The sequence below is a fragment of the Bubalus kerabau genome, chromosome 10, assembly GCF_029407905.1.
Source record: "Bubalus kerabau isolate K-KA32 ecotype Philippines breed swamp buffalo chromosome 10, PCC_UOA_SB_1v2, whole genome shotgun sequence".
In the NCBI taxonomy this organism is placed as follows: domain Eukaryota; kingdom Metazoa; phylum Chordata; class Mammalia; order Artiodactyla; family Bovidae; genus Bubalus; species Bubalus kerabau.
In genome coordinates this window covers 32,290,444-32,305,201 of record NC_073633.1, presented here as the reverse complement: position 1 = coordinate 32,305,201, position 14,758 = coordinate 32,290,444, and the positions used below count along the sequence as shown (strand labels likewise).

At 34.8% G+C, this 14,758-nt stretch overlaps 1 protein-coding gene across 1 annotated transcript; it reads right to left on the bottom strand.

Annotated features, from left to right (window-relative positions):
• Positions 1-1,739: 1,739 nt before the first annotated feature.
• Positions 1,740-2,681, bottom strand: LOC129620527 (olfactory receptor 4K14-like). Its single transcript, XM_055536341.1, has one exon. It carries the CDS (start codon positions 2,676-2,678, stop codon positions 1,740-1,742), a length of 939 nt encoding a protein of 312 aa, XP_055392316.1. The 5' UTR covers positions 2,679-2,681.
• Positions 2,682-14,758: the final 12,077 nt, after the last annotated feature.

Sequence of the window (14,758 nt, the reverse complement as noted above, 5' to 3'; positions counted from 1 at the left end):
GGCCTTTTATATATAAATTAAATTATGGTTGTTAAATATTGATTACAAGTACTAACTACTGCAGTTTAAAGAATTAACCAGGTAAGGCATGCTGTCCGACTCTGTGCGACCCTGTAGACGGCAGCCCACCAGGCTCCTCTGTCCATGGGATTCTCCAGGCAAGAACACTGGAGTGGGTAAGGCATAGCCCCTACCATTAAGGAGTTTACAATTTCAGGACTTCTAAAACAATGGTTAATATAATTCAAAGTATAAATGTTAATCCTTGAGACTAAGATAATCAAAGGAAATATCATTTGGGTTTTTTTTCTTCTTTTATTGAGTTAATGGAAACCAAACACAGAACAGCTTCTGTTGTTATTCTAGTGTCCACTGTCATTCCCTATGTGCTGTACCACTGTTACTCTCTTTATTTTTCTCCTACTGCTTTCCATTAGTATTTGGGTAGAGAGTTAAGCTAAACAGTAATTCAGTTGACAAGAGATCAAGTGAAAAGTCTGAGGAAAAGAGTCAGTGTTACAGAAACACCTTCCAAATGGAGTTAGGAGAAAATTCTAAAGAAGTTTATTAAGATGCTATCCATCAGAATGGGTGTATAGCTTGGTTGAATGAATTTTAGCCTCTCACTTAATACAGTTAAAGGCATAGGAAAGTTGATTAGACAATTCACTCACAAAGAAGAACCATTTGTGTTGAATTTTAGGGAAACATTTTGTGGTGTTCTACTGGTTGATTAGTGAATGTTAAAATTCGATGAACTTCATTAACCCTATTCCTGTACTTGGAGACAGGCATTAGTTAGTTCAGTGGCTCAGTCATGTCCGACTGTGACTCCATGAATCGAAGCACGCCAGGCTTCCCTGTCCATCACCAACTCCCGGAGTTCACTCAGACTCACGTCCGTCAAGTTGGTGATGCCATCCAGCCATTTCATCCTCCGTCATCCCCTTCTCCTCCTGCCCCCAATCTCTCCCAGCATCAGAGTCTTTTCCAATGAGTCAACTCTTCCCATGAGGTGGCCAAAGTACTGGAGTTTCAGCTTTAGCATCATTCCTTCCAAAGAAATTCCAGGGCTGATCTTCAGAATGGACTGGTTGGATCTCCTTGCAGTCTAAGGGACTCTCAAGAGTCTTCTCCAACACCACAGTTCAAAAGCATCAATTCTTCGGTGCTCAGCTTTCTTCACAGTCCAACTCACATCCATACATGACCACTGGAAAAACCATAGCCTTGACTAGACGGACCTTTGTTGGCAAAGTAATGTCTCTGCTTTTGAATATGCTATCTAGGTTGGTCATAACTTTCCTTCCAAGGAGTAAGCGTCTTTTAATTTCATGGCTGCAGTCACCATCTGTAGTGATTTTGGAGCCCAGAAAACTAAAGTCTGACACTGTTTCCACTGTTTCCCCATCTATTTCCCTAGAAGTGATGGGACCAGATGCCATGATCTTCATGTTCTGAATGTTGAGCTTTAAGCCAACCTTTTCACTCTCCTCTTTCACTTTCATCAAGAGGGCTTCTTAGTTCCTCTTCACTTTCTGCCATTAGGGTGGTGTCATCTGCATATCTGAGGTTATTGATATTTCTCCCGGCAATCTTGATTCCAGCTTGTGCTTCTTCTAGCCCAGCGTTTCTCATGCGTAAAATGTAGATATAAATTGAATGCCTAGAATTTTCAACCTCTTATATAAGGTCAGTATATTGTCAATTTGAAGTGTTTCCAGTGAGGTTTCTGGGTATTAAATATTTCCCTTGGGATGTATGTAGTAGCTTCTGAATCTCTTTATAGCAGTTTTTATCTCTTTATTTCTCAGGGTATAAATGGCTGGATTTAGAAGAGGTATAATAACAGAGTAAAACACAGCAATTAATTTGTCCACCCAGGTGATGCTGAGTGGCCACACATAGATGAAGATGCAGGGCCCAAAGAAGAGCACCACCACTGTGATGTGGGCAGTGCAGGTAGAGAGTGCCCTAGATGTACCAGCTTTAGAGCTTTGGCGAACAGTAAGAAGAATATATGTGTAGGATATCAGCAGCAGCATAAAGCAGGTCATGGCTGGAACCCCACTGTCAGCATTCATTAATATTCCCAAGTTATAGGAATCTATGCAGGCAAGCTTGATTACCAGTGGTATATCACAGAAAAAGCTGTCGATTTCCCTGGGGCCACAGAAAGGCAATTGCACAATCACAGCCATTTGACTCATGGCATGCACAAAGCCAATGGTCCAGGAAGTCACCACAAGCCCAATGCATTTTTGCAGGTTCATTATGGTTGAATAGTGGAGTGGCTTGCAGATGGCCACATAGCGATCATAGGCCATTACCACCAACAGCACCATCTCACCCCCTCCAAAAAAATGCACAAAGAAGATCTGGCACATGCAGCCTCCAAAGGAAACAGTCTTGTTCTCTCTGACAAAGTCTGTAATCATCTTAGGAGTGGTCACTGAGCAAAGCCACATATCAACAAAGGACAGGTTGGCCAATAAGAAGTGCATGGGAGAATGCAGATGGGGGTCAGTGATGATTAAGATTATGATGGCAATGTTTCCAAATACAATGATCAGGTAAAGCATAAAAAACATCAGTAAGAGTAAGACCTGCATAGTCCATGAGTGACAAAGTCCCAGAAGCACAAATTCTGACACTACAGACAGATTTCCTGCATCCATTTAATTCAGCATGTCCTCTAAAATAAGCAGGAGAAAAAGACAGATTTTTCAGTTAGTGGGATGGGAAAGGATACTTAGTCTTTAGAAACTGGTTGAAATTCTATCTCAATGAAATTACCATCTATATCTGAAAGTGAAAATTTAATTGTGAAGACAAATATTGGGAAAATACTCAGAGTATTATGACCAAAAGAGAAATAAATCCCTAAAATTTGCTTTCCAAGATAGAATTCTTATAAATGATTAATTAAGAGGCTATTCCCACAAAGAATAAGTGAGAAAGGTGGATAGCAAAATGAAAGGCTGAGAAAAGATTGTAGCGTCACCTAGAAACTAGTTTCGGCCCTGCTTCCCCAGTGAAAAGAATCTGAGTGCAGACCATCAACTGTTATACTGTAATAACTGTGATTTGAGTAGTCTACTTAGGAAGATGGTGGTGAACAGATACTGAAGCCCAGAGCAAATGCATGGCACAAAATTACAGTTTCTCTCTAGTATGATTTCTTTAAGCCTCATTTGAGTGTCTTCTATAAGACATCATTTAATTAAAATTTTACCTTATTTCTCTACATTATATATTGGAACAATCTTTAGGAGAAAAGCCATATAATAAATACAAGGCATGATAATTCACATGGAAAATCAAGCACATAATTTATCATTATTTAAGATCACAAGTCAATAGAATTCATTTAGTTAACTAAATCTATTAGAAAATGTCTGGAGACTTATGTGAGAAAGCGAGGTTAACTCAGACGCAGGTTCTGTTTTAATGACATATGAATGAATGTTCCTTATAACTCGAGCTTATGAATAGAAAATATTTACTTTCAATTACATCAGTAGATGGTAGGAAACCCTTAGGTTTTGAAATATTACCTTAAATGTATAAAAAATGATTTGGGAGAATGGCATTGAAACATGTATAATATCATATAAGAAACGAATCGCCAGTCCAGGTTCGATGCAGGATACAGGATACTTGGGGCTGGTGCACTGGGATGACCCAGAGGGAGGGTACAGGAAGGGAGGTGGGAGGGGGGTTCAGGATGGGGAGCATGTGTACACCCGTGGCGGATTCATGTTGATGTATGGCAAAACCAATACAATATTGTAAAGTAATTAGCCTCCATTAAAACAAATAAATTTAAATTAAAAAAAGAAGAAAAAAGCCAGTCTTGCAGATAAGCAACTATTATCTTCTGTAACTTTAAATACATGTTATTTATATTTAATAACTGAATAAAAGATGTGAGGATAAAAAAAAAGCTTCAGAAATCATCCATTACTGACCTCTAAATAGAATAAAGATATAGCTTATATTAATCCTTAAGTACATTAAGAATTCCTCTTGAGCTGAATGGTGGAAATATAACTGTGTATCTCTGAAAGTGAAAGTGAAAGTCACTCAGTCTTGTCTGACTCTTTGCAACCCCAAAGAGGTCCCTATACAGTCTATGGAATTCTCCAGGCCAGAATACTGGAGTGGGTAGCCTTTCCCTTCTCCAGGGGACCTTCCCAACCCGGGGATCAAACCCAGGTCTCCCACATTGCAGGCAGATTCTTTACCAGCTGAGTCACAAGGGTGTGTATCTCTCTTCCTTCTCTATTTATTTCCCTTGGCTTTGTTTTACTTTTTGGGTGCTGCATTTTCTTTTACCCTTTGAAATCTCAAGGGTGGTGCTAAGGAGAGCAGTAAACAATGAAAACTATTACCTCATCATGAGCACTGATTTCCCCTTCCCTTATAATGTGAACTCAGAAGTATAAAGGATGAAAAGAAAAAATAATTTCTTAAAAAAATTAGATGACTCACACATTTGCTGTGAAAGGGAGAACATGTAATAATAGTCTCACGGTTTAAAGATAAATATATCCTCCATGATAGAGATATGTTTAATTTCTAAAGAAAATATCCTATATTACACACAATAGACTTATGTCCCCTGAGAAATTTGAACAATTTGACCTTTACTTGGAAACTTAATTTTTGTCAAGATAAACCTGTCAAGATAACAGACCAGGATTAGTTTTCTATATATTTTTTAAAATACCTCCTGGGATAGGGATATGGAAGACAGCTAGTAGCAAAACCAGAATTTCAACTGGGTTTGAGAGAGGAATTTCTTAAAAGATTAATATGTACATTGCTGAGGAACCATTTACCAAAAATAAGTGACAGTGTTTTTAAAATCAGTTTTGAAATTGTTAATATTTCATAATATTAGTATACTGATTATATCAATTAATATCAATCTAACATTTGAGATAATTAGTAGAATAACCATGGCCTTTTAGATTAGTCAGATCTGGTCTAAACTCCAGCTTTATTACCTGTTGACCTTGTGATCTTGAGCTAAATTTATTTCTATTTCCATTTCCTCATCTGTGAAAAGAGAACACTCAATCTAATAGAAAGTGAAGTTGCTCAGTCGTGTCCTACTCTTTGCGATCCCTTGGACTGTGGTCTACCAGGCTTCTCTGTCCATGGGATTTTCCAGGCAAGAGTACTGGAGTGGGTTGCCATTTCCTTCTCCAGGGGATCTTCCTGACCCAGGGATCAAACCCAGGTCTCCTGCATTGCAGGCAGACACTTTTACCCTCTGAGCCACCAGGGAAGGCCCCCAATCTAATAGACTTGTCTTCAAATCAGAAAACACAGAAATTAATTAAAGTTATCTGATATTCAGCATATGTTTAATAAATACTAGTTATTTCCCCTCCTTATTGATTAAAATGTAACTTAAAGCTCTGCAGTTTCCAAAGGTTTCAAGAAACAATCTTAGTTAACTGCCAACCACCTTCTATAACCAAAATATATAAAGTAAATTTTATTTAAAATAATAATGGATTATATTTTCTTTAAAGTACATTAAGCAACTTTATAGGATATGGATGCAAAGGAAATATCAAGAAGCAAGAATTGCTTCTTGCTTTCCATGAGCTCAACAAGTTTTTCACCTTTTACATCTGCTTCTGTCTAGGAAGTGTTTTGTATTTTAAGAAAGCCTTCAAGAGAATAGTACATTTTTTTTAAGTACCTTTAGAATCCTGTAACTTAGGGTCAGTTTTCACAAGCAGAGGTAGTTATAACTTTGGGATTAGTGAAAATGAAAAAAAAAAGAAAAATTAGGGAAAGGAGACAAATTGAGTTACTCTTTTTAGAGTATTAAAATACAGCCAAGCATTTTTCATCCCCATCTAGACACAAGATCCTTCTATTAATTTTTTATAATAGCAATTATGAAACTGTGATTATCAACATTTTTAATTTTACAAAGAGAAATTTGGACACAGAGAATTTAATAGATAGTCTGAGATATACACTAGGGAAAGTACACAGGGAAATTGTCCAAGTTCCTTTCTCTACCTAAAGCTGCCCTCTTTTCTTCCTAAGGTTATGAGTTTTAATCCTGTTAAATCCTATTAACCCTACAGTAACTTAGTATAGCATCACTTTTCACCGGTTATATAATTATTTTTTCTTCTATCTTTATGCTGAAAGTTACCTTAGTATGTAGTACTCTGATATAAAACTCTTATCTTTTAAATGGGAAGGACCATTTAGCCAGGATAGCTGGAAGTTGCTCATAACCAAGCAGTTGTTATAATATTCAAAGAACTCTGATCTCTCAAAGCAGACTTGAGAGCACCTCTGAGGCATGGCATTATGATGGTATGTACACTGTTGTTAAAAAGACCATGGAAATTCCAGTAGGATAACTGATTATCTCTTTAAAGGTCAGAAGCTAAACAAGTCATACTCAACTCTAAGCCTAGTGGGCATGCATGAAACAGATACATAGAAATACTTTTTAAATTATTTTAAGGAAGAAAGTTCTAGAGAATATGAGATAACTTACTAAGACCAGATTTCTCTAAGACCAGATTACTTTTTACTCTTCTCTTCTGATGTATGCTTGAGATAACATCCACTGTGGAGTGGAAACAGTATCTGTGGGAGAAATTTCCCTCAGCCTGACATATACTCACCACTGGAAGGAATCCCTTGGGTGAATTTTTCCTATTACCTGTTCTAGACAGAACAAGAATCATGAAAATAATTTACATTGTACATCTCTTAGGAACATTTTTGTTAAGAGCAGTAACTTTTGCATATTCTGGAAATCAGAACTGGGAGTGAAGAAAAATCACACATAAAGCAGCTAAGAATAGTGAAGTTTTTAAATGACTTTTTATTTAACCTGTAAGTACTAAGATGTATTCTGAAGTCTTAATCTCTAACTAGATATAAATAATCAGATGCAATTAAGATTTAATTCCAGTTTTAAGAAACCGTATCCTGACCAGTGTGTGATATATGACCACCAATAGAAAATCCTCATGTGAATGGCAAGATTACTTGTCTATTTAGAAAACATTCAAAGAAGATTTGATACCTACCTTTTTCAAACTCTCTAAAAACTTGGAGAGATAAAATTCTCCAAACACATTAAAGAAACCAGCATTACTCTGATACCAAAACCAGACAAGGACATCACACACACACAAATTATAGGCCAATAACACTGATGTACATAGATGTAAAATTCCTGAACAGAATATTAGCAACTGAATACAGCAATTAATTAATGTAATCATATATCACAATCTAGTGGCATTTATTCCAAAAATGTAAAGATGTTTCAGTATTCACAAATCTATCACTGTGATTTATCGCATTAACAAAAAGAGGGATAAAAATCAGATGATTATCTGAACAGAAGCAGAACTTCATTTGACAAAATCCAGCATCCATTAACAATAAAAACTCTGAACAAAATTTGAAATATTTTCCTCTAAGATGAGGAACAGAACAAGGATAACCAGTCTCCCACTTTTGTTTAACATAGTATCGGAAGTTCTAGCCATAGCAGTTAAGCAATAAAAATGAAAGTCATCAAAATCTGAAGAGGGCTTCCCTGATAACTCAGTTGGTAAAGAATCTGCCTGCAATGCAGGAGACCCCGGTTTGATTCCCGGGTTGGGAAGATCTGCTGGAGAAGGGATAGGCTACCCACTCCAGTCTTCTTGGGCTTCCCTTGTGGATCACTGATAAAGAATCTGCCTGCTATATGGGAAACCTGGGTTCAATCCCTGGGTTGGGAAGATCCCATGGGGCTTCCTTGGTAGCTCCGGTAGTAAAGAATCTGCCTGCAATGCAGGAGACCCGAGTTCGATTCCTGGGTTGGGAAGATCCCCTGGAGAAAGAAATGGCAACCCATTCCAGTATTCTTAACTGGAGAATCCCATGGACTGAGGAGCCTGGTAGGCTACAGTCCATGGAGTCACAAGAGTCAGACACGACTAAGTGACTAAACCAACCAACCAAAATCTGAAGAAAAGATGTAAAAATGTCACTATTTGAAGATCACATGGTACTATATATAAAGAGCTCTAAAGACTTCACCAAAAAACTGTAAAAACTAATAAATTAATTCAGTAAAATCAGAATACAAAATTAATTTACAGAAGTCTGTTGCAGTTGTACACACTAATATCAAACTGTCAGGAAGGTAAATTAAGAAAGCAAACCCATTAAAATTTTCACCAAAAAGAATTTAAAAACCTAAGAATAAATATAATTACAGAGGTTAAAGTTCTATATAGTGAAAACTGTCAGATACCGAGGAAAGCAATTAGAAGATACAAATTAAAAAGATGTTTTGTGTTCATGGATTGAAAGAATTAATATTGTTAAAATGTTCTTGCTACCCAAAGGAATCTACAGATTCAGTGCAATCCCTATCAAAATTCTAAAGGTGTATTTCACAGAACTACAACAAATAACTATAAAATTTTTATAAATCAAAAACAATCCTCAATAGCTAAAACAACCCTGAGAAAGAATAATAAAGCTGGAGGTATCATACTGTCTGATTTTAACTATCAAGCTATAGTAATCAAAATATTTTGGTACTGGCACAAAAACGGACACACAAGATTAATAAAACAGAGGTGAGAGTCCAGAAATAAACCAGAAATAAACAAATGAAACTACAATAGCTAGAATGCTTCTTGTTTACAGCAAGGAAAGCTATAAACAAAATCAAAAGAGAATCTAAGAAGTGGGAGAAGATGTTTGTAAATCACATATCTGACAGGTGGTTATAAAATATATAAAGTCATATAACTTAATAAGCAAACTGATTTAAAAATGGGTAGAGGGTCTGAATAGACATTTTTCCAAAGAAGACAACAAATACATGAAAAAAAAATGTTCAATACCACTAATTGTTGGGGAAATGCAAATCAAAGCCATAATGAGATATTGCTTCACACATGTTAGAATGACTATGTTGGAAAGAAAGTAATAACAAATGTTGGAGTGGGTGTGACAAAAAAGGAGTCCTTATACATTATTGGTCAGACTGTAAATTAGTGCAGCTACTATGGAAAGAAATATGGAGACTCCTGTAAAAATTAAGAATAGAGCTAACATATGAAACAACAATTCAATTTTGAATATTTATCCAAATAAAACCAAAAAACTAACTTGAAAAGGTATATGCAAATCATCCCACCCTCTCCCTCTCCCTCTCCCACAGAGTCTAAAAGACTGTTCTATACATTAGTGCCTCTTGCTGTCTCGTATACAGGGTTATTGTTACCATCTTTCTAAATTCCATATATATGCATTAGTGTACTGTATTGGTGTTTTTCTTTCTGGCTTACTTCACTCTGTATAACAGGCTCCTGTATGGCAAAACCAATACAATATTGTAAAGTTAAATTAAAAAAAAAAGGTATATGCACCCCTATATTCTCTGTCCCCTTATTTACAATATCCAAGATATAGAAACTAGTGTCCATCAGTGGTTGAATGGATGAAGGAGATGTGGTGTATACACACAATGGAATATTACCCAGCTCTAAAAGAGAATGAATTCTGTCATTTGTGACAACATGGATGGACCTTGAAGGTTTTATGCCAAATGAAATAGATCAGATGAAGATGACAAATACTGCATGATTTCAGTAGTATGTGAAATCTGGGACAACAAAGCAAACACAAACTCATAGGTAGAGAGACCAGATTAGTGACTTCCAAAGGGGAAAGGGGTTGAAGAGTAGGTGAAATGGGTTAAGAGTGTCAACTGACTGATGATGAATGATAAGTATACTTAGACTAGGTGTTGATTACTTTGTAGGGTTTACAGATGTCAAATTATAATTCTATACACCCAAAATCTATATAGTAAGTAAATAAACACATAAAAAATAAATAGAAGTAACCTGAAAAACACTAATTTTACTGAGCCATTTAAAATGTAATATACACTTGAAATGAATATATTAATAATATTGTAAGTCAACTATACATCAAAATTTAAAAAAATAAGTGAAGTCGCTCAGTCGTATCCGACTGTTTGTGACGCCATGAATTGTAGCCTACCAGGATCCTCTGTCCATGGGATTTTCCAGGCAAGAGTACTGGAGTGGGGTGCCATTTCTTTCTCCAGGGATCTTCCCGACCCAGGGATCAAACCTGGGTGTCCCACATTGTAGGCAGATGCTTTACCGTCTGAGCCATCAGTGAAGTCCTTAGAAAAATAAAATATGCAATATTACTGAATGTTTTAACACTGATTTAAGTTCACCATTAAAATAATTGCATTCATTGTGTTAAAAAAATTTAATGCCATTATATAAAAAATTTTATACCAAACATGGTTTCTCCTATATTATTTTCTAGGATACTTATAGCTTACATTTTACAATACATCTGTGATCCATAATGAGTTAGTTTTGTGAAAGATGTAAGGTATATGTTTAAATTCTTGGGATTTTTGCATGTGGATATCTAGTTGTTCCTGCACTAACGAGATCTTTGATGTATTTTATTGTGCTTGTTTCTTTGTCAACTGATTAACAAACTTGCCTACATATGTCTATTTCTTGGCCTTTTATACCATTACATAACATATCTTTCCATTCTTTAGCCAATATCATACTGTCTTGATTGCTGTAGCTTTATAGTAAAGTCTAGTAATGTCAGTCCTCTGACCTTGCTGTTCTTCATCTTTTCATTTTTAATCCATATCTTTATATCTAAAGTGTGTTTGACATTAATATATAGTTGGATCAATATTCATGAGGGATATTGGTCTGTAGTTTGTGTTATTTTTGTGTTGCTTTTGTACCAGAGTAAAATTGTTCCTTTGGAGAAGGCAATGGCAGCCCACTCCAGTACTCTTGCCTGGAAAATCCCATGGACGGAGGAGCCTGGTAGGCTGCAGTCCATGGGGTCACTAAGAGTTGGGCACGACTGAGTGACTTCACTTTCACTTAATCCTCTATTATCTGGAAAAGTTTGTTGAGAATTGGAATTATTTATTATTTAAATATTTGGTAGAATGCACCAATGAAGCCATTAGGGCCTGGATTTTTCATTTTAGTAAGTTTTATAATTCCTAATTCAGTTATTTTTTCTTTATGTCTTCAATTCTCTATTTCTTCTTGTGTCTTTTTTAGGTATTTGCCCATTCCATGTAAAATATCTAATTTATTGGCATATTGTTTTCTATAGTATTCTTTTTAATTCCTCAGCACATGGATAGATCACAATTTGCATATTAGTTTGAGTTATTTCAAGTGTTGGTATTATGAACTGAGTGCTATAAACATTTGCAAAGTCATTGTGTGGAACAAGAGACAATAATTGATTCCTTTCAGAATGTAGTAACACTGGATAGCAGTTCCTGCAGATTCTGAAACTCCAGCTAGAACCCCAAATCTCCAGGTAAAGTTTCTTATAGTTAGACCTGCTTTTCAGTTACACAAATTGAGCTTCTAGGTCTTTTTTTCTAGTTCTTCTCTACCTTTCCTTCTATATTTTCCTAGTCTCCACACCCACTGGACACCAATTCCCTAGGGCTTTGGTCTCAGCAGGTTGTTGTGGAATAAAGGAGATAAACCAACTCATGATATGATATGCATGACTAAAACCAAGCAAATATGTTACTGTTTGTAATTTTGTATACTTAAGTACTTTTTTTTAAGGAAATGGTTTTATCACTAAAAGAATGACAAAAATAGTGGAATTTTAGGATGTGTGGCAAGTAATAATCAGTGAACATTTTGGGGAAAATACTCTTCCAGGCACTACTGAACTTTACCAAATATATGTATACTTGTGTGTGGTCTGTGTATAAAGCTGTCCCTATGCTTCCTCTCTAAGATGGGTAAGACCATCTTTTGTGGACATGTCAAATACAGCTCTGATCCTTGTAGGATACAGTGAGTTCTGTAAATGACATGGCTTCTTTCCTATTTTCAGATAGCTAAGAGCAACCAAGAAAATATTTCATGTATCTCTACCTATTTTTTGCATATTTATCTTTGGAGTGTAAGAAAAGTAGTGGAGACTCTGAGACATTTATCCAGACTCAGGCTTCCCTGGTGGCTAAGATGGTCAAGAACCTCCCTGTAATGCAGGAGACCTGGGTTTGATCCCTGGGCCGAGAGGATGCCCTGGAGAAGTGAATGGCAACCCACTCCAGTATTTGCCTGGAGAATTCCATGGACATAGCAGCCTGGTGGGCTACAGTCGATGGGTCACAAAGAGTCAGATACAACTGAGCGACTAACACACACATATCTGGACAAGAGTTTGGTGTGGGGTGTGGAAAAATAAGTGAAGAAGATTAAGAGGTACAAACTTTCAATTATAAAATAGAGAAGTTAGGAGGATTTGATTAAAACTTGGGAAATATAGCCAAAAATAGTGTAACAACTTTGTATGCTGACATGTGTACTAAACTTATTGTGGTCATCACTATTTAATCTGCATAAATGTCAAAAATCACTATTTTGTACACCTTAAATTAACATAATATTCTATATCAACTATACTTCACTTAGAAAAAAATAAAAATAATCAAGATTAAAAAAAGCATTAAAAATGTTAAGCCCATTATTGTAACAGATTAAATGAGTGAGGATAATTATCTCAAACTGTACAGAGAAGTTTTATGAATTAAATATTCATTTATTATTAAAATATTACAAATCTATTAATAGAAGTGATACATCTTAATTTCAAAAAAGTATCATCCATGATGGTATTTTAGAAATAAGCATTATGTATTTAGGGGGAAAAATGCTTCTCTTCAGCACTGTACTGGTGGTTCCAACCCATTCAATATGAAAAAATCTAGAAAACAATAACTACTTGGTCTAGAAAAGATCAGGAAAAAATTGCTATTTGTTTTCTATATACCTTTTCATGGATCATAGCCTTGTCATGGGGAAGGGACTCGCATAACTTAGTGAAGCAATGAGCCATGCTGTGTAGGACCACTCAAGATGGATGGGTCACAGTGAAGAGCTCTGACAAAACGGGGTCCACTAGAGGCGTGGGACTTTAAGAGGAATCTATATACAAAGTACAAATGAATGGTAGAAAATTTCAACAAATTTAATGAATATACAGTGAATATATGAAAATTGCTGTTTTTCTACATTAGTAATGACCTACTAAAATATAGAGCAAAAGATATTTCTATGTAATAGCTTGAAAATATAATGCCTGATAACAAATCAAACAAATCAAAATCACTAAATATGAAAGAATAAAATGTAACCAGGCAAAGCGATATACTAGGTTTATGGATTAAAATAATCAAAATCATAAAATTATCTTTTCTTTCCAAATTGATCTATAAATTCTATCCATTTTCAATTGATATCCTGAGATTGTTATTGCCAAATTTGACAGCTTATCTTAAAATCGTCTGTAAGAGTTAGGTGACAAGAAGAACTTAGATATTCTTAAAGTAGCATACTTGGAGAGTATAGATTAATTGTGCTAAGTACCAACCATATTTAAGATTTTGTATTGTTGTATCTGAGAAATAAAATGACTAATGGACAGAATGATAGAGTTCAGGAACAGAGCCAAGCATAGATGAATGTTTGATATATAGCAAAGATGACATTAAAATCAGTAGGGAAAATCTATTCAATAAATCATATTTAGATGATAGCTTATATCCATATAAAATAAATTATATTCCTTTAATACACCAATACAAAATTTAATTTCTTGTTGGATTAAATAACTGTGAAAAATAAATGTTTAAAATTATAAAAAAGTGTAAAGACAATAAAATATTTTGGGAGATTAGTTATGAAATGTACTACAGAGGAGACAAAAGCTTTAAATTTAAAGGAAAGAAATTGATAAATGTAACAATTAAATTTTGTGTATGTATAAACATCACAAACTTTTCATATCATCTATAGGAGTGAAGGCACTTTCAGTTTATATAATTTTTTGTATAAAAATTATAGCATCTCCAAAGATTTAGCTGAAGTATGAACTAAAAAGATGAAAGACCATGTCCAGTAAATATTCAATTTGTTGTCCAAATTCACTGTTAGCCAAGAAAATGCAATAAACGTTTTAAAATTAAAATTTAATATTTTATTTTAAAATATTTTTTATCCACCTAAATGGAAAGAAAACACAGCAATTTGCAGAATTCAATATTGATAAGTCATGGAAAAATTAGGACCCTTGGTAGAGTATAAATATCTACAACTTAGGAAGAAATTTTGTAATTTCTAGTAAAGTTAGAAGGTTTATACCTTACAATTCAGCACTTCCTGTTCTAGGTAAATATCCTACAAAAATTATCACATGTGCACAAAGAAGTATATATATATATATATATATATATATATATATATATAGGCATGTATACCTGTATATATATATTCAATTGAGACATTATTTATAATAGTAAATAATTAGATAATGCTAAACTTCTTCCAAGGGGAGAGGAATATACATTTTAGAATGCCCATTAGAAGAAGACTGTAGCCATTAAAATGAATAAACTAAATTCAACAAGTGGGGTGAGAAAGCTAGATATACACATATAAAAATGATGCTGGATTTTTAACCTTTCACCATATACAAAAATAAATCCAAATGATTTAAATACCTAAATGTAATACCTGAAACTACTGAACTTGAAGAAGAAAATATGTGAGATTTTTAAGATGTTGATTTTGGCATTAAAATTTCAATTTTGTTGGATAGGACAGCAAAACATAGCAAAAGCAAAAATCAG